At 40.2% G+C, this 20,000-nt stretch overlaps 1 protein-coding gene across 2 annotated transcripts in view; it reads left to right on the forward strand.

Moving 5' to 3' along the window:
- LOC138024988 (uncharacterized) overlaps positions 1-17,467 on the forward strand; it is a 46,651-nt gene extending 29,184 nt beyond the window's left edge. The window contains exons 1-5 of one of the 2 annotated variants that reach the window (XM_068872238.1): positions 3,374-3,801; positions 10,560-10,730; positions 11,822-12,469; positions 13,829-14,018; positions 15,882-17,467. In XM_068872238.1, the coding sequence (XP_068728339.1) occupies positions 3,438-3,801; positions 10,560-10,730; positions 11,822-12,469; positions 13,829-14,018; positions 15,882-16,254 (1,746 nt within the window). In that variant the 5' untranslated portion in view covers positions 3,374-3,437 and the 3' untranslated portion in view covers positions 16,255-17,467. Of the gene's footprint in view, positions 1-3,373; positions 3,802-10,559; positions 10,731-11,821; positions 12,470-13,828; positions 14,019-15,881 lie in introns of those variants that run through there. The other variant, XM_068872312.1, reaches the window with a different exon arrangement.
- Positions 17,468-20,000: the final 2,533 nt, after the last annotated feature.

A 20,000-nucleotide genomic window follows, 5' to 3' on the forward strand; every position in this document is an offset into this window, starting at 1 on the left:
GGTGTCCCGTTTTTCATGTTGGAGACTGACGTCATTTAGGTTGAGTCCCAATTTAGGTTGAGTCCCAACTGATTCTCGCTTAGAATCAAACCAACGGAATTGCCGGCCTTTGTTCAAGGAATATGTACCGACCGGAAAGGAAGGTTTATTAAAGGATCATACGATCGCCTTGAGATATATATAGGGCAAATAAACGCCTGCATGAAGCTCCTGCATGGCATTGCGAAAACTCAAGGTTGCATTAACCGCAGACTAAGCCAATTTAAAGTTCAAGGAAGATTAATTAAGGATGAGTCCCCCTCTTTTTGAAATCACTGAGCTATACCTCAGAGTATTGGTGAACTCCGTGATTCAGGTCGTGGTGGAAAAAGCATGCTTCTGAGTTCTCGAGATTCTTGGCAATCCGAGGGACTTAAGACGATAACGCAATTCAAAACATATTACGCCTTAGGAGGAGTAACTTCCTGAGGGCTTAATCTGTTGGTCGCAAAGAATCTCTCGTGTCGTTGGTGTCCTCGCCCAGTCGGAGGTACCCACCGATTTGTCAAGTTACTGGATTATCAGTTTTGAAGAGCTATCAAGAACACACTCGGTTCACATTTAATTTTCATCTAATTACTCGTGCTGCAGGCAGCGCAAAACTTGAGGAACTAGAAATTCAAAAGGTTAGTTTTTTTCTCAGGCTCCGAAAAGGCTTGCTGTTTTTTTTACTCCAAAATCTGAACTTAGTTGGGATTAAATTTCTGTAAGTGTACACCTGCGCTCCAGGCAATGTTACACCAAAACTTGATTTCGCCAAATACGTATCGGGTGACGGCTTCGTAGTTCTATCTAAAGTCATCTTCACTGAAACCATTGCATTTTTGGAGACTGTCTGCCTGATTTCTTCACAAAAGTATCCCCCTTTACATTAATTCTTGAATTATTAAACATATGATAAGACTACAAACTGAGACAAACTGCACTTGATACTAACTGCTCTGCGTGCACAAACAAACGTGTACCACACGCTGATAGCAAAAACAACACTATGATAACTGTTCAACAACACTTGATCTCAGAATTCCCATTTTGAGGACATGGTATTACCTGCAACGTTGTAAATGATTTAGTAGAATAGTAGTACAGTTTGGTTATCAATTAACAAAAAACAAAAAAGGCTAGAATTACAGAACAAGGTTTTGTTTTTGTTCTCTCCGTGAATGTAAGCCGGGACTCCACATTGTCTTATAGGAACAGAGATGGTATTTTTTAAAAATGTTTCTTTCAGTTAAAATGATTGAGAAGAGTTTCATTTATTGTTCAGTGTTCGTTCACAACAAAAGGTGGAGATGGCAATTAAAATAGCACCTTAAAAATACCACATCATTATCATTAACATAACGAATATGGGCTCAGGAAACTGCCATATTTCGCAGAAACGCGAATGATGCTGCCAGAAGTTGGGAAGCTCCTAAGAGAGGAATATCGCCGAACAAGCGGGGATCGGTCAAAAAAACCACAGGAGATCGGCCTGCAGCCAACACGGTTGTGGGATACTTCCTTGGACTGAGCATTAATTAAGTGATTAAGAATGTACGTAATGATATGGTTGATGTGTGATAATATTCAAACGGTGTTGTATGTAACCAGGATCTGAGAGGAAAAAAAAGTAGATTTTTTTTCTCGGCCTTCGCCTGCTGCGAGGTCAGATGTAGTTGGGAATCACCTGATTAAAAATGCACATCACCCGTAGTCACGAATTCAACCCGGCAATACTGAAGTGGTTTCATCAGTTACAATCGAGTGGCCTGCTTGTAAGGCAAGTTGAAACACGACCTGTTAAGACTTATTCATAAGTTTATTCACATAATTCAGTGATAATTGCGAACAAAGTCATCATTTTCAATTCAACTGAATCTGGCACTTTTAGACAAATTTCGGTTTGATGCGGCCTTTTGACCCTTTAAGATTATTCAAATTGAGTAAAGCAAATAGTTTCGATGTATTAGTTTGATGTTTCATTTGTCATCGGCTTTTGCAACAAGACTGAAACCGACATCCTTAATTAACAAGGTTTTGATAATTGTTTATAAAAGGCCATAAAACTCACTTCCATTTTGGCTTAATATATACAAACAATGCTTCGCTTTGGTGAACTTTGATTTATGCAAGAGTTATCCAATCCAAATTATAAATGACATAAATTATCTTTGGCTGCATGGGTGCTGACCACAAAAGTTACCATTTTTATAATGAAAGGGCGGATAGAAGACGGTGTGAAAACCTGGGGGTATGTTGTAAAATCAGCCCAGCTGTGGCACAATGGAAGCCAGATTTGATAGATCTCAAGTTTCTTCCTGTTGGCATATACCCCTTGTCATATGGCTGGTTAACTATTTAGCAAGAGTTTTTACTGCAATAAAGCTGTGAGGGTTGAAGTTTATCCACGGCGCGAGTGGGTGATTTCAAGGATAGTAGCATTGCAGAATGGACCCAAACAACATTGAATTTGAAATGAGGCACCTATCATAATAGTCCACTAACAGAGATAATTATTTAACCTTTGTGGAATATTATCAGTCAGAATAGAAATGACTTAAGGAATGGTCTGCCTTTGACAATTCCTTGAAGAGTTCTTCAGAGAGAGAGACCCTCCAATCCGGACTACTTACTTTTGAGAGAAGATTTAAGACTCTTTTAAATTTTCACAAAATGGGCTTTATGTTGAACCAAAAAACAAAACAAAAAGCAATTAAACGTGAATACAAAGAACCGATCACCAAATAAGATCTTCAAATTGTTTGAGCTGTTTGAGAAAAAGTGAAAACGCTCCCCAGCAGAGATGTTTGTGTCGGGCACTGCACACCTATCAAATTGCATTTCAATTAAAGTACTTGTAGCTATTTACGAGTCCGGTCATCTGCAAGTATTTCCCTTTTTAGATTAAAAGTTTATCATCGAAGATACTTCATCGACGCTATTCTTTCATAACTGCAGGTCAAAAGCATTATTGAATATCTAATACATTTTTAGCAAGTCATCGTTTCCTGTAATCCGGCAAAGTTACTGTACTCTAGCACGTAACAAATCGTGCGACTGATCGCACGATCCATCAACAACCAATCAAACGAAAGCGTTTCCTGAACGCAGCTTGTGTAACTGTCATCGAAACACGTCGGCAAAGGAGGTAGCTAACTTTTGACGAGGTAGTCCTCCCATCTGTGATTGGCTTAGATATCTTCCCGAGAAAGCGATAACTTTAAGCCTTGTTTACAACCTCTTCATCTCTGATAGGATCTCGAAAGCACGCAGAGAAGCAACAGCAATACGCTTTTCACGACCTCTTACGACCTTCACTGACAGCTCGACAACAATATAAATAAGCTTCCGAAATAGAAGCGCGGGCCAGTTGACGAAGCTCCTTTAATCAGCGTGCGTCTCCTAGAGAACGAAAGATGGACAAAGCAAGAAGTTTGGTTCCTGGGTCGTATAAAACGTGGTTATATAACGCTGCACTATTCGCTCTGATTTGCGCAGCTTTTGCTGCTGGAATTATCATAGGACCGATGGTATCTTCGACAGGATGCAAAGGTGTACAGGAGGTTCACTGTACCCCACATGCAACAGCGCGGGAAACGAAAACCGCGGTCGACTCTGGATGTGTTTCCTCAAAAGACCTTCAGGCCTTCATGATGGAATGGAATCAGTCCTTACGCTCTATTAACGAAAAGATGGTGAATGCATCCAGACACAGAATCAATCCTTTCATTAGGAAAATGTTAAGAGCGAACAGTGAAGCTACTAAGCAGGCGTTACAAGGTAAAGTATTGTCACTTGTATCATACACCTTAAGTGCATTTTTAAAACTTTTTGACAAGATTTATATGTCATTGTCCCTTTATAATTTATAATTGTCAGTGATTCAAACCTCATTTTGAACCATGCAAACAGAAATTCGGGGAACAATTTGAAATCATCGGTTATCCGAAAAATTTATTTGTGCCCCAAATTTAACGTCGAATTTCATTGTCTGATGCGGTTAGAATTTTAGCCAAGTCAAGGGTACAAAAAGTCAAAGAGGCATTAAGATTTAATCATGATGTTTTCACGTCTTAGCTCTTAATCTTTGAATCTCTTTTGCATTCCTTTGCGAAAAAAAAAACGAAAGAAAGCTTTATGCAAAGGCTGAGAAACTCGACCGTTGACTTCGAAAGTACACACAGCGCGCCGGAAATGCGTTATTGTTACAGATGAAACGAGTTATTTAATCTCAAACCGCGAGGTGGTGTTGTTCACTTTTTAATAAGAGGGTATCATTTTCACTACAAAAATAGACACAAATTGAGATTCCAAGGGGAATTATTTTACTACATGTTGATAATATCTATGAGATTCGATGAGTTGCGAATGAACCGTGTAGGACGCTGAATATATGCATAATGCCGCGGGTACTTGCAACTGAAAAATCTGGTCTAGATATCAATACATACAGTCGGGTTTACTAGTGGATTTTACGATATCGCGCGTTGTGATCTATTTAATACCGAAAGGTAGAAACGTGAATCAAATTGTACCCTACATTAATTATATTGGAACAAGAACCAAAGAATTCTGAAACTGCATGTCAAATCACCTAATTATTTGATGATGGCGATGATGGTGATGAGTGCTATAGAGTTTATAGGGTCATATATTGTATCTATAAAATCGAATGTTAAATAGAATAAAAATGGATAAAATACATACAATCCAGGAGTGCACCGAAACAAGAACTCTAAATCTAAGAGAAGAGGACAAACAATATTTACATTTCGAGAAGCAGTTAAATATAAGTAAAAATCTGTTGTGGTAATCGATGTTACAATATAATTAAAATATAAGAGTCCCAAGTTGTCTTTCAATTTGGATGGTTATCAGTGATTTGTAGTTTTCGTCCACAACTGAGAAAATATTGACTGATTAAGAGAAACACCTCATGTTCTCTTGCCGATTAAAATGTCCCTTAGTTAGTTGTCCGAGTGAGCCCTGGGCATCAATTTTGTACAATATCAGAAAAACTTAGAACAAGGCCGGAAAATGGTCATGTTTAACTGTGATTTTGCGGCTGGGCCCAATTAATGTTTTGACACCCATTCATACCAATTCGGGTTAAAAAAAATAATAAACAAACCCCTGGGGTCTATTCCAGGCCTCTGCTTATCGCGACAATAATTTGTTTCTAATCTTTGATCCCGCATATCTACTGATTCAGAACCTACAGCAGCGTTTTCATCTCTTGTGCGATTAAACGAGCGATTAAATACTTTGATGAGGCCAATCTAAAGTCTTCTATAGCTGTTATCTTCAAAACAGAGGTTCTTTTATCAGTGACTATCGTTGTGACCTCTTTTTAAATCCTGCAACTATTTATATAATTTCAATTCGCAATTTCCCCTTTTCAAGGAGCCTCAACAAACAATGTTTCCGGTCATCTCTTACACAACCTTCAAATATCTGAATTACGTATCCCGAATCTAATTGCTCTGTGCTTTCTCCCACTGCGTGGTATTTGGATTGTCAATTTTTCATTACTTAAAAGTGAGTCGAGATCCGGTATCCAATTTTAAGCCAAACAAGAAAAAAAAAGTGGCCATACACGATTCACTTAACATCTTTCCTTACTTCAACTCCGTAACCTAAATTTGTCAATTCTTGAATTGGTGTGCTCTAAAATTCAAGTCACGATAAAACAGTCACAATTTTTCTACTCTCGAAACATAAAACGTAGGTGTGTTGTTTCGTATTAACAAAGCTGTGAAGCCTGATCTCGGTCAGTAAACCATAAAACAACAAGGGAAACCATCGGCGAAATTTACAGATTTCCTTGTTTCAGATCGTTTCCAGCCGATTTTATCTTGTTGAAAATTGTCCAGGGTTAGGTGACTTAGCCAGTTGCGCTTTAACCTTCTAATCACAATCACTTTTTTCTCTTTCTTTTGGGTGGGTCATGTTATATTAGTTCAAGTAAGTCGTCTTGAAGTCTCGGCCTTGGAGTCTCGACCTCTCTCATATTTTTAAGTCTAAGACTGTTAATCCTCTCCTTGAAGCAAAAATCTTTAGTCGCGTCTAATTTGCGAACGACTAGCGTAAATATTTTGATCTTGAAAACCTGAAAGTAGCAGTGCTTTGTTTCGTAACTGATCTTTATGGGAAATCGCCCAAATTTCCGCAAGAGATTCAGCATTTACGTGAAACGAGAGACAGGAAACAAGGCATGGAGAGTCCCTTATTCTAAAACATCTCGCTTCTTTGGGAATGGGGAGCTGACAGGCAAGAACTTGAATGAGCTTCAATCCAACAAACGTCTTCTAATGCAAATTTCAGAACGACGTTTTCCTTTTGCCTTTCAAGCGATTCTAAATAATACTGCTTTCAAGAAATGTTGTTGCTATCAGAAATCAGACCTTCCTCCGGAAACCCGGTGATGCTTGATTCTTTTGGACATAAAAAATCACCGTAGGAATGTAATTTGAAGCAAAGAGTTTCAACACAAACTACTAAGTGTAAATACGAAACACCTCCACCGGTCGGCATCTGTTAATAAATATCAACACAGCAGGAAGATCTTACATCATTGGGGAGGTGAGGATGCAAAGCTTTACTCTTAAGGCACTTGATCTCAGGGTTTGTAATAACCGTATTTTGACCTCTACACGATTTCTTCTTTATATAATTTCTAATAAAAGTATGGCTGTGAGGAGGGATGAAAAGTAAGTTAAGTTAATGATATGTCGGTTGTACGTGATGATTACTGCGTCGAAAAGAAGTCTGTAATAACAATTACTATCTAAACCTTGCGTAAAGGGTGGTTTCATCGGGTGACCTCCTCGGACCAAAATCATCTCTACCGCCGTCACTCATCACGGCTTGTTTTATCTCATGAAGCGTGTTCTGGTTTTATCGCGTGATGTCAGAGATCAACAAGTCATCAGTTAGAGCCACTTCATGCGCATCAGGAAGTCTTGTCCCTTGGAGCTTTTCACACACGCAAACTAGCTTAGTAATCTTCTCTTCGCACGAAAGAGTCGAATGCTATATGATCAAGTTTCCAAACTCAGCAGGATCTCAAGAAATCCCAGACAGCATTCATTTGACGTTTCAAAGTAAAATGACTTTATCCACTGACCCAGTCAAAGGGGTACGAAGAAACGGAAAATTCCTCAACACTACCGTAACTCTCGAACTCACTTCTAATCTGAAAATTACTTTGATCCCGACCTAATCCATAGTTTTTGGGCGTAATAAATAAGACAAATTAAAAAGATCTAAAAGCCTTTGTTTGTATAGCTCACACAGTTCAGAGCTTTCATCCTCAAAAGTTACAAGTTCCATAGGACTGATTGTTTATTTTGTGAGTGAGTGTTAAAATACTTCCCGGCTTAGAAAGGCTTATTACTCACACAGCCTCCAACTTCAAAATCACTCAAGCCGCTATTTCTATTTAAGTCTTAGCGTGCTGAGGTTAAGAAATTAAGTAGGCAATATTTCTGAACTTGCAAATTATGAAAGAAGAATTTCCTACTTTCTTTTGTCCTTTAAACCTCAAACTTTCTGCCTCAAATGCGTTCCGCAGTTTCATATGAATGATACGTGCCACAACTTCAGTTTTGCAACACATTTTAAATGACATTGTACGACGTAAAATGGATTGTTACAGTAGAAATCATCGGAGATTAGCTATTTGTTCAGTCAGAAAGGCGGCGTGGTTTTCAGTGATCGAACGCGTTTACAAGAGAATCAGTCAAAATTTCCACCGCTAACTGAAAAAAGATTATTTTCTCAAACTTCCGGATCTTCTGATCGAAGATTAGAAAAGGCTGCGCCAGATTTTGAAATATTTGCGACTGTTCTTGGCAATGTCCTCCAAAACGCGACCAACATCCTTATTTCTTTAATTGTGGGAGCTTTCACTAAAGGTTGAGCAATACGATAAAATAGGATATTATAAGACTGAGTTAAAAGGAAGAGAAGTGTCGAAAGAGTGTGATTATAAACCTATTAATGTAAACCAGTTATCGGCAATGGGTGCACTCAATAATGCTTCCTGTGTTTGGGCTTACGGCTTCAAGGGTTTCGTCTCAGATGTAATGCAAAAGTGAGCTCTTCCATAGGCAGCCCAAGTTCGCGTCACTAGAGAGCGTGTAATAATTGATTACTAGTGGAAGATGACCTTTGAGTAAAAGCGGTGTTGCGTTACAGGCAGCCGTTGAGAATTTAAACGCGTTGTAAGACTTTGTATGGGAAATAAAATACCGAAGATTATGAAGCCTAAAAAACGCTCAATTTAACGTTCATTCAATAAAATGAATAAAAATGACTTACCTCTGGTGTTTTTTGTGCCTTTTGGAGCTTATTTTACCGTTTCGGGAATTCCGTGTTTTCAATGTTCTAAGAATGAATCATTGAATGAACGTTAAATTGAGCGTTTTTTAGGCTTCATAATCTTCGGTATTTTATTTCCCATACAAAGTCTTACAACGCGTTTAAATTGCCTGTAACGCAACACCGCTTTTACTCAAAGGTCATCTTCCACTAGTAATCAATTATCACACGCTCTCTAGTGACGCGAACTTGGGCTGCCTATGGCTCTTCAAACCCCTGTCCTGATGGGTACGGAAAAATACAAGATTGTCTCGAGAAACAATAGAAATACCTGGTTTAAATTAAACCTAGGCTTGACATGCGGTGACTGGGCTTAGAAAAAATATGTGCACGTTGTCCTTTTGCCATATCGATAAAGACGAAAGCATCCGTTCTCGCCAGCCGAATGCAACTTCGTGTAACGATTCAAGTACGTGTAAGACAGTGGTGAATTGTTTGAGACAGGACAAGTGCAAGATTCCAGAACGGGGCTCGGCTCACGCTAATAACAAAAAACAACAACACAAAAGAAGACTGAAATTAAGCTAGAGCCGGTTAGACAAGGTAGCAGGCTTTGGATTGGTGCGTGTTCTTTGCTGAATTTAAAGCAATTTCCAGATGGGTTCTTATTATTCGTAACGTACAAGACCAAGTCTTTAAAAAGGGTGACAAAATTGTCTTAATGTCTTGACATTTTGTAGCGCCCTTGCAGAGTGACTTGTAACGATGAAAGGTAGTTTACCAGCTTCGAGTTCCATTCAAGACTATATATCATTAAAATCTTTCAGGATCAGTATTTGTAACGTTTGTGACGTTTCCCGCCAAAAACTCAGTAGCTTTCCAATGGTCTTCATGTGTATTAATATTTAATTGTTCTACGAATTTGTCCGGCGTCTTGGGCTCCATAGAAGAGAAAAACACAAGTGTTGTCGGCCCAAGAAGATAGTGGTAATTAACGACCTCTGAATGGGAATTAACTTACAATCTTCAGGATTTTAGGTATACTGTTATTTCATATAGAGAGAGTTTCAATCGAGTGTCGGAAAACCAGAACCAAAGTAATTACCTCGGCCAATCAAAAGGACGGAGACAATCCAGTAGACCAATCAAAACTCGAAGGAATTACACGTAGCCGACACAAAGCGCGAGAAAATGTGCCCGCGCGAGGCACGATTGGTCTTAGTTTTACTTCTGATTGGTTGAAAAAGTGGCGCGAGAACTTTGAACCAATCACTGAGTGAAGTAATGCAAAACCAAAGCAATTCGCTAATTACTTTCGACACTCAATTGAAAACCGCTCTAGTAAAATGGACACCATGATGTAGATTCCAAACAATATCAACGTTTGGCGCCATGGCAGACATAAGCTAAGTAAATGGCATTATCCATTCACGGCTGTCATGGAAACCGCGCCAGACTGTTAAATTAATCTTTTATAGGCTATTTTGTCGGAATTACTAGATTTGAAAAGTGGATACTTTGACAATAAATATTGTACTCGGAATACGCGTTTTGAAAAAAACTTATTTAGGGTTGTACTCTTTCTATCACGACTCGGAATTGCTTGGAAACATGCCAGTCCTTTTATATGAAGAGTCCCACCCGTGTTATATTTTTTTCAAAGAACAAAATTGTTGACAAGAGTAAACGAGGCCATAATTACTAAATGGTTAAGGCCTTTTCAAAACGACGTCTTGGCGCTGTAAACAAACGTAGTTCCTTGACCATTACTGGTACCGGGTCCTGTCGTGTCGTGTAAAGTTTACACCTTTTATTTGTTGATGGGGCGTCCCTCTCCGAAAGTAGAGCGACGAATTTTAAGAGGGTGCCACAACAAACAGTGAAAAGAAAAAAGGAACGAAACTTTATTTAAGTCCCTGGAGCACTTATTGTGGACACTGTAAACTGAAGTCAGCAATTTAACGCAAGTCAAATCAAATGTTGATTCAGTTTAAGGAGAGGAGAGTACCCGGAAAAAAAACCTCTTGGACGAGAGTAGAGTACACAACCAACAAACCCAACCCGGCCACGTATGATGCCGAATCTACCTGGGAATTGAACCCGGGCCACATTGGTGGGAAGCTAGCGCTCTCAGCCTTACTCCAACCCTGCACCAGTGATCGTGAAATTACGAAACTAACTTTTGTTGCATATGTTTTCTTACCTTTTTTATTCAGAAATGTTAACGATGATTCTCACCAACTGGACCAGGCAGTTTTCACAACACATCAACAATCAGTTTCAGGCAAACGTAAGCGAAAGGGTTACCGTGGTAACAAAGAAAGATCCTACTGTAAAAAGGCCGGAAGTAATTGAAATGGACTCAGTTGAGCCGTCTGCGCGGCCAGGTAACATCGAAATAGCTGCATTACTCATGCGTTTCTCGTGTTCTCATACTCTCCTCCTTAGACCTTGAATGAGTTTGGTCAGCGGTATTGAACAGTGGCCATGTAGCACGACATCTTCTGTGTTGGTAGTTTTGACGTTATGCCGAATGGGCTATTGACCCGTGTCCCTTGAGGGCGAAGGATCTAAGGGCGCGTTCGATTGACCGTATTCCGGAAGAGGAATACATGGAATAGAAGTTAGAAATCCTTCGTTTTTACGGAGATTCACATTAATATTATCAAACACTGGCTAAAATGCTATTTTAAACAAATCTGTACTATCCTTGTGGCTTCAAAAGCGCCAGACATACCGTTTTAAATCATCACTCCTCGTATTCTTATTCCGGAACAGGGTCAATCGAACGCACCCTAATTGTTTGAGTGTCACCCAACTGGTCGGACAGAAAAGATAATAATAATGTAAGTTGAAGAAATAGTTATTTAGGAATAAAACGAAAGAAAAAGTCACGCTTTTCGCTACTCGAAGACTATTACTAATAGTCCTCTAGTAGCGTAGCGAATTAAAATGCAGGATTTGCATTAATCCACTAGTTGGGTTATGCTAATATATAATATCTATTGTGCAGACTTTTGGGTATAGCATTATGCTTAACGTACCTACCCCTCCAAAGTCTAACAATCTTGACACTGACCAACCAATGCGGCCTTGGTTTTTAACCTTTTTTTTTTTCAAATCTCCTTTAAAATACATTTATAGCCCTAATTACTTCAGATCAGTGATGTGTTATCGAAACGGATTTCCTTGTTGGACTCAACGGCGGATTCAAACCAAATGCGATGCATAAACTAATTTTGGCCTTTGAATCTCACAACAAACGCCATGTTTGGCTCGACGGGGCGTTTGAATATCAGAATTTCTACAGAAACGAGTTAATGGATTAATCGAACATTTCGTTCTATCTTCATAGTACACCAGCTGACACAGGAATGAGTAGAGGGTGAATTTGTTATATATAGACAACAAATTTGGAGCAACCTGGGACAACAATTACCCTTCTTCAGTACAAACTAACTGTGATAATATTTTTCAGGTACAGAAGTGAGCTTGCCGGTTCCAGTGGCTTTGTATCCGCTAAATGGCGAGTTTGCAACCTTGGATATAAGTGGCAGGAGCAATCCCAACGGTATCGCCCGGGGTGTTCGACTTGCCCCAGGACCAGACGGGTATCTGAACGGCTCGTACCAGTTCTCTGGGAAAAGCAACAGCTTCATAGAATTCCCAAATATGGGAGCACTGGAAGTAAAGAACTCGTTAACGCTGCTTGTCTGGGTCTATGTCAAGTCAAAGGGTGGACCTATATTTAATTACAATCCCTCGTCGAGGGGTGTGAGTATTTGGATCGACTCCAAGTTTCGCCTGGCTGCGAAATTCGTCGAACATGACCAAAGATGCAAGACCTGCTTTGTCAGTGTACTACCGCTAAAACAACATGAATGGAATTATGTAGGGATGTCCTATGATCACTCCAGTGGAATGGCGAAGCTTTGGGTAGACGGAAAAGTAAGCGTACAACGAGACATAGGGAGAAAGCTTCACCTTTCCACAGCAAGGGATGCAAGGATGGGAGCCCGCGCACGGAGTGATGGAAATTACTTTGATGGTCGAATAACTCGGTTGCAGGTATACGACAAGGCGTTGAGTCAACGTGAAATCGAGGCACTGGCAGGCCCTATACGAGGTAAATATTTCTTTCTGATCCTCTGTTGTAATTAGGGTCCTTAAGGTAATTCCCTTGAAATTGTTCTACTATCAAACTTTTTTAGAAACTTGGCATAATTAACATTCATGATATTAACATTAAAAAAATGCAATAAAAAAATAGGGTTACTGCGCTTGTTTACGCGTCAGCAGGCTCTTAAAATGGGGTATTTTTACTGGTTGCGCGTTAAAAATTCGAATCACCTTCATACAGAATTAAGTCTTGGTTACTTGAAAGATACAAAATTTCCTTTTGAAAATAAAGCTTTTTTTATTCACATAAGCAGTATTGCTTCATTTACGCCTTTTTTGATTGCCTGGTTGTGTGAATAGTGCACTCTTTGGGACAGTTCCCTTTTTAGCTTGAAGTCCTCGCCCTGGCCAAAATACACCCAGTACGGAACTATTTTCCAAAAAAATTCATGTTCTACTATCAAACTTTTTTTCTTCTTCAAATATGTTCTTTATTAGATTGTTCTTAGCAAATAACTGGAAAAAAAATCAGGGGTCACCGTACTCGTTTGAGAGAAAAGGAGCATTTATTTCGCTATCGGGCTTAGTTTGATGGAAATCTCTTACGTTTTGCACGCGCACGTGCTCATGCGCGCACGCTAATGACGCGAAAGTCGTGGGCAGTAAGGATGCGCAATGCAATACTAAGGAATTACCGTAATTAGCCCATTGTTTCCTGAACCCCTGCCCCCCTTCCTTCCAACCTTCCAACCTCATGATCAATGCGATCTTGGATAAATGAATTACAGAAATTCTTTTACAATCTCAGCACTGCGTCAATTTGATGATCGTAGCGTCCACGGTGACCGCGGAAACCATAGCGACGGACACGTTGCCGGCTTTTGGCGGTGGCGCTGACATTAATGCTGTTTAAACCATATGTTAACAGGAATACGGCCTGGCAAAAAGCGAAGATATGGGATAAAAATTTGGGGCGTGAAATCCAAAATCAAATTTGTGAAGAAAAGGGAAATGGGACTATTCAGGGTTAAAATCCAAAAAAATTAGCGGGGGAGCGTTTCCCCGGACCCCCCTAGAAACTTTTTCGTTGTGTTTTGGAAACCGGTCATTATTTATCCGCCCTTGAGAATTTTGTCAAGTGTATTACGGGTCTGATTTCGGACTCTCTTAGAGACAAGACCAATTTTCACATTTTTTCAAAACATCACTCGTACTTCTGGCCGTCAGTTCCTAATTAAACTCGAGATCGTACGATTTCCTACACCAATAATGAACATCAAGATGAGTCAATTGATATTTTTCGATCTTTTTGATCTTTCTTCGTCAACGGGAAACACGACTGTAACAAAGTACTTTTTTCTCTCAGTTGGAAGGTGCCCGCAAGGCTGGACGGGATATCGCTCATCTTGTTACTTGGTCTTCAAACGGTTGACAAAGCAGTGGAATCAGGCCAGACAGGTTTGTCAGGAACACGGAGGGGACCTGGTGGAGATTGGATCTACAGAGGAAAACAACTTTGTGTACGCTCTTGCTCGATCAAAGGCATACAATGAAAGGTAAGTTGGCATATTGAATATTCGGTTTTAATATTTGCTTAACTTTAATCCGACAATCAATAAAAGAATGGTGTGCCACTAACTTAGCCACTAACTTACGCATCAATCTTGCGCATGCGCACGATTACATCCCCTGGTTATTCAAGTCACTACAAAAAACTAAGTTATACCTGTGGGACTGCAGAAGGACAAGCATGCTACCAGAAATAATTGGCCTAAAGCATAAGATTAAAAATAAGTTTGAAACTGAAAAATACGTTAATATTAAAAATAATACCTTAGATAAATTTGAACGTAAATGGACAATTAACTGTAATTTGTTGCTTAATATATAATATTTCTTTCTTGTAGGAATCATGTTGTGTCATGGTTTAGGAAGTGATTGTAATTTGATTAGTAAGATTGTAATGTGATTAAGTATTGTGTAAGTAAAAGAAAAAGGAAACACTATGTAATTAATTAAGGTATGTATTGTGTTTGTTATTAGTAATTTGATGGCTTATGTATTGTGTCTGTTATAAATGTTTAAAAAGAAAATGTCACTACAAAAAACAGATAATTTTGGCGAATGATAATGGTGGACGCCTGTCGTGAAAAACTGAATTGAATTTTCAAGACGAAGTTTTTAAATTCGTGGGCTAAACCAAGAGAAAATGAGAGGACAGAGAGGGAGGCTCCGGGCGTTGGCCGGGATGTGTCATGTCCACGAAAGTTATTTTTAGACGAGCGGAAGTCTTTGTTCTAGCGGAAGTCTCTCTTTCGAGACGTCCGCATGCAGTCTCGCTCTCAGGTTCTTAGTGAAAAGAGAAAATGGCGGCGCACGTGGAAGGCTGATGAAAAAAGATCGTCATCCGACTGTTAATCGCTAACATCGCTGTGGTCGTGCCATGAACTGTCGCCCTCGCTATTCGTTTCTGACTCGCGTTCTCCGTTTAATTCACTGATGTCAGCCAGCGAGTCATTCGTGTCCACAGAAATAGTGGAGCTTATTTCCCATCTGGAGTTATCAGATCAGAAAAACCATTTTCCGCGTTTCTGAAAGTCGTTTTCATCGACAAACGTTAAGTCCACTTCGTCCGCCATTACATGAAATCTTTGCTTTTCTTTCAAACATCAGACCGAGGCTGGCCTGCATGCGGACGTCTCGGAAGACAGACTTCCGCTAGAACAAGGACTTCTACTCGTCTAAAAATAACTTTCGTGGACATGACATATCCCAAGGGCTGGACAGGGAGCCTCCTTCTCTGTCCCCTCATTTTCTCTTGGCTAAACTAAATTCGCTTAATTGCAGCATAATGATCCCACGAAGTGAAGTTACCCAGCAGTTTTTAAAGAAAGCATCCTCTTGTAATTCAGCACAAGAGTTTCTTGTTTCTTCTGTTTACTTTCACGTACATTTTAAGCTCTTTCAAAACACCCGAACCGATCGATATGAGCAAATACGTAACATCGCGTAAAACTATATCAGAGACGTAAAAGCCACGTTACTGGGTAAATAACAAAGTTTTCCGTTCATTGTCCCTGCGTTGCTATGCAATCCCTTAGTCATTAGAATGCAAGTAAAGAGACCTCTTTCATAATGGCGGCCAAATAAAATATTCTTTTGTTTTAATGCTAATAAGCCTTTCTAGCCTCGCTACAACGAGCAAATTTCAAAAGAATATTTGTTTCAAAATGAGGGCAGTAGGTCTAATTAACATATATACAAATGAATGTTATGTAAAAGTGGTCGCCATATATGAAAGTCGTCTATATATAGTATTATATTTAAGGATAGACCTCTCTTGAAAGACGATTTTTCGACGGTAACTGGCCTAGAGGGACAACCGAATCTTACGCTTTTTTTCTCATTTTCTTGTCAAGGTTTATGTGGATTGGATTGCTTCGTGGGTCTGCGGACGAGAGTTTCGCATGGGTCAACGATCCTTACCCGCCTTTTTACTCTAACTGGGCACTTGGCGAACCTAATAACTTTTACGGGCGCGGAGAAAATTGTGGCCACATGTACATATGGACAAGCCAAAAGGGCAAGCAGTGGAACGATGAGTTATGTGTTAACCCGTCTATAGGGCCGATGGTATTCATGTGCGAGATACAGCCTCTCGATGCTCGGAGGATACCGGAAAATTACAAAATTGTTGAAAGCCCAAATGTGGTCGATGGAGAGGGATCTGGTGACCAGTCCGGGTCGGGAGAACTTTCATACAGCGGAAACGAGTTTGCTTTTAGCGATTGATTCTGTGGATCTAAATCAGAGACTAAAGTGTTTGTAAATATGATGCAAATAGGTGGATTTTATGAAGAACTAGGCCATGATGACCTGAATCGCTTCTTTTATGAGATGGCTAATATTTAACAGAACTATCCTATCGCCATATTGTAATGTTACAGTTACCTTACCTCGCTGGACTTTTGTGCTCAAATTAATTGAATCATGTAGAGATGCCCAAAACGTTAACGATAAAAAAACGATATCGAAAAATCTAAACAGTATGCGGCCTTAAACAGCCATCCTTGTCAAAAGATGTGTATTGGTCAGGAAAAAAAAGTCTTATGAGACTTAAAAATGCACCACATCTCTCGCTTTTCAATTATCTTATAACTAAGATTCTTACATGAAGCCAGGCAGGTAATGGATTGTTGCTCTACCCAAAATGCCAGAAAATTTTTTTTCCAGATCCGAGAAAACGCTTCGAGATTTGAAGCCAACGTTTGGAGCACAGATAAAAGAAAACCTCTGGTGGCACTACCCAATCTGACGCCTCCTAAGTCAGCGTCATCTGTACTGTCCAATCACAGACCAAGTTGGAATTCTTAACTGATTTTCCCTATGAAACTGTCAGCTCGTGTCACCAAGGTATACTTTCCGTGACCCGGGGCTTCAAATCAAGTCGCGTGACAGAAATTCCTCTGCATGTGTTCCACCAAGCCAAGTAACGTCCGCTGGATGAGCCGAGTCTTACCCGGCAACCTAAAGCCGAAATCAATACATTGATCAGGCTTCTCCTGCAAAATCATAATCTATACTCTAAACAAACACGACGACGAGAAAGCAAATCTATCTGGACAGCGCTATCCGCCGGGCATATCACTATCCAGTGGATAACTCACTTGGTTTTGCTAGTGTTTATCCGCCGGATATTGATTTATTCGGTGGATAATGATTTATCCGGTGGATAGCGCTATTCATCGTTTGAACAGCTGGGGCCTGGAAAATTCATGCGGCTTCAACGGGATTTGAACCCATGACCACGTGTTTCCGGTGCAATGCTCTGCCAGCTGTGATATAAAGCAACATAGTCAAAAAGCAGGTCAATTTATTGGGCTCATGCGTTCCCGTGAAGAAATGTGTATTTGAAGTGGGGGTTATACACGAAAGATTGAAGTGATCTTCGCATTTATCTGGATAATTAAAGGGAGAATTAACATATTTCGTCTTTTTCTTTGCGAAATTTCGCAATTGGAGAAATTCCCGGTTCTAAATGCCATGAAGTACAAGTAGGACTGTTATTTTTCCTTACTTAGCGGGAGCATTGAGTCTGGATGTCGGACGTCTTAGATCGGAACCGAAAAAGCCCATAAAAGAAGTGCTTGAACTCCGATCTAACAAATCTAGAAGCTACTCTGCTTACACAAGACACAGGAAGACAAACAAGAACAACTCGAGAAGCAATCATAAAAGCAAAGTGAACCTGTTAACCAATAGCAATAGCGACCTTCGGATTGGGTAAAGCCCTGGCCAAACGAGAGCGAGAGTTGATGAGAGTTGAAACGGCCAGTAACTCTCGTTCACTCTCGGCTATTCTCATCGACTTACGAGAGCTCTCTTTGAATTTAAACCTGCTCAAATTTTTCATGAGAATTGGCGACAGTTTCGTCTCGTTTGGCCGGGCACGAGAGTTTAAGCGAGAGTTTTGCGGTCAGCGGGCTCCGATATAAAAGGAAAAAAATTATAAGGCGTCGAATTCGGAGAGACCAAGGAGACAACACCAAGGCTGAATATACCGGCTGGCAAGTCGCCATAGACCCTATGCAAAAATGGCTGCCTTTAAATTATTCTTTTGTTCATATTCAAAATAGCCCAACTAACCTCGTTCGGGATAACAAATTCTTTAGAATTTTTGTCTCAAAAACGAGGTTAGTTGGGCTATTTTGAATATGAACAAAAGAATAATTTAAAGGCAGCCATTTTTGCATAGGGTCTATATTTACGTCAGAACAGCTTTCCCAGGGTGGTTCCCAGGCGCTCTCTTTTGTTTGCCCTTGAAACTCTCGCCCTCGTTTGGCCAGTGACTCTCGACTTGACTCTCATAGACTCTCATGAGCTATGAAGAGTTTCACCTCTCATCAACTCTCGCTCTCGTTTGGCCACTGCTACCATTTTCACAGAAATGGCCTCAAGTAACCAGCAATTCAAATACACGATGACTCATATATTCGCTAAATACACTGGGGTAAGCCACGCCATATTAGATTGATACAAAGCGCTATCCATTGGAGAAGTCACTGTACAACAGAACCAACCAGTCAACCAGCTAAACACCCAATCCCAGGGCTTTTCTCTGCCGAGGCCCACCTTCTCCTCGGCGGAGAAAAGCCCTGGGAACGAGGTTGCTAAACATCCTAATTTTCTATTCACGGTTCTTTTTTCGCGGTCACGTGTTATGCCAATGTCCTTGTCCGTAAATAAATTGAGTTTCCCAATTCCCGAGGACTCACGGATTTGCAATCCTCCCTCCTCCACGCAGCGATGACTTTCACGCTCGCACTCTTTAAGCTCTTGCTCTCTCTCACCTCTGGAGTTGCCTCGTTTCCCATAATAGGCCACGTTCGATACATCAATATTCACACATCGCTACGAGGGTTTATGGTTAAATTTGAATATTTTTTGTTTAGAAATCTCCCTTGAGACTTTGAGACAAAGAAAACAGAAGTGAGCCGTGAAATTTGACCATAAAGCCTCGTACACCTGAATATCGACAAATCGAACTCGGCCTATTAAGGAGTGATTGAGAGTAAGGGCCCCGGTGGGAATTAGTTACGACTCTTCTCGAATAGTATGTCCTACAGACTGTCTTATAAACATGGACTGAGACATTTGTCAGACGGTGCCTACGGTTTATAGTCCTTACCCGAGAAGGCTAGGAACTCTAACCATTTGCAGAAGGTAGCACTTTCTACTCAGTTATTTAAAGACCATGCGTGTTGGTCCGGCCGGATTTTGATCCCGAGACCTCCCGCACAGCATTCCGATGCTCAACCGACTGAGCCGACCAGTCGTGCTGGTCAATATCGTCAATGTATTTTGCTAATAAAAGGTAATTGGCAGCGACGACAAATGACTTAATTGTAGAAGCTATACTCTTGGAAAATTTGTTTCGACACTTCACTTCCTTCTCCATATCTAGACAAATTAGTTCCATGAAGTAAATCCCTCCTCTCTGCCTCCAAACAATATTACATACATAACTAGCCACGCCCCGTTAGGGCTTTACAGGGTCAATGACATACGACAGCAAAAGGTTGGAGGCAAACCAGTTGGCTTTTTACAAGAGCAGCCGCGAAGTTAAACCAGGGTCTACCAGAGTCAAATTCAAGGTGTGGCCAGAATGGGTAGCCGGATCTCTCGGCAAGTGCCCTAACCAATGGCTTAGTTATTTCGGCTTCTTCACTAAACAACATTGTCTAGGGTGGGAAGGGGAAGGGGCAATTATTGGGCCTTTGTTGCAATTATTTCGCAAAAGGACGAAACTTTAGGATTTTCTCCAGGAGTGTAGTTTTAATTCAGTAATAACCCTAAAAATAGAAGAGAGAGAAAATTTTCAAGGAAAAAAACACTTTTACATTTAAAATGTCATAATTATCTTCTAATTGTCGCTTGTAAAATCTGCAAGTTTCACACGTCGTAGGATATATTTCGCAGACTGTAAGCTTGGTTTCTTTATCTTTATTGCCCAATTTTAAGAACCCAGTTAATCCGTG

Source organism: Montipora capricornis, chromosome 1 (genome assembly GCF_036669925.1).
Source record: "Montipora capricornis isolate CH-2021 chromosome 1, ASM3666992v2, whole genome shotgun sequence".
NCBI classification, from domain to species: domain Eukaryota; kingdom Metazoa; phylum Cnidaria; class Anthozoa; order Scleractinia; family Acroporidae; genus Montipora; species Montipora capricornis.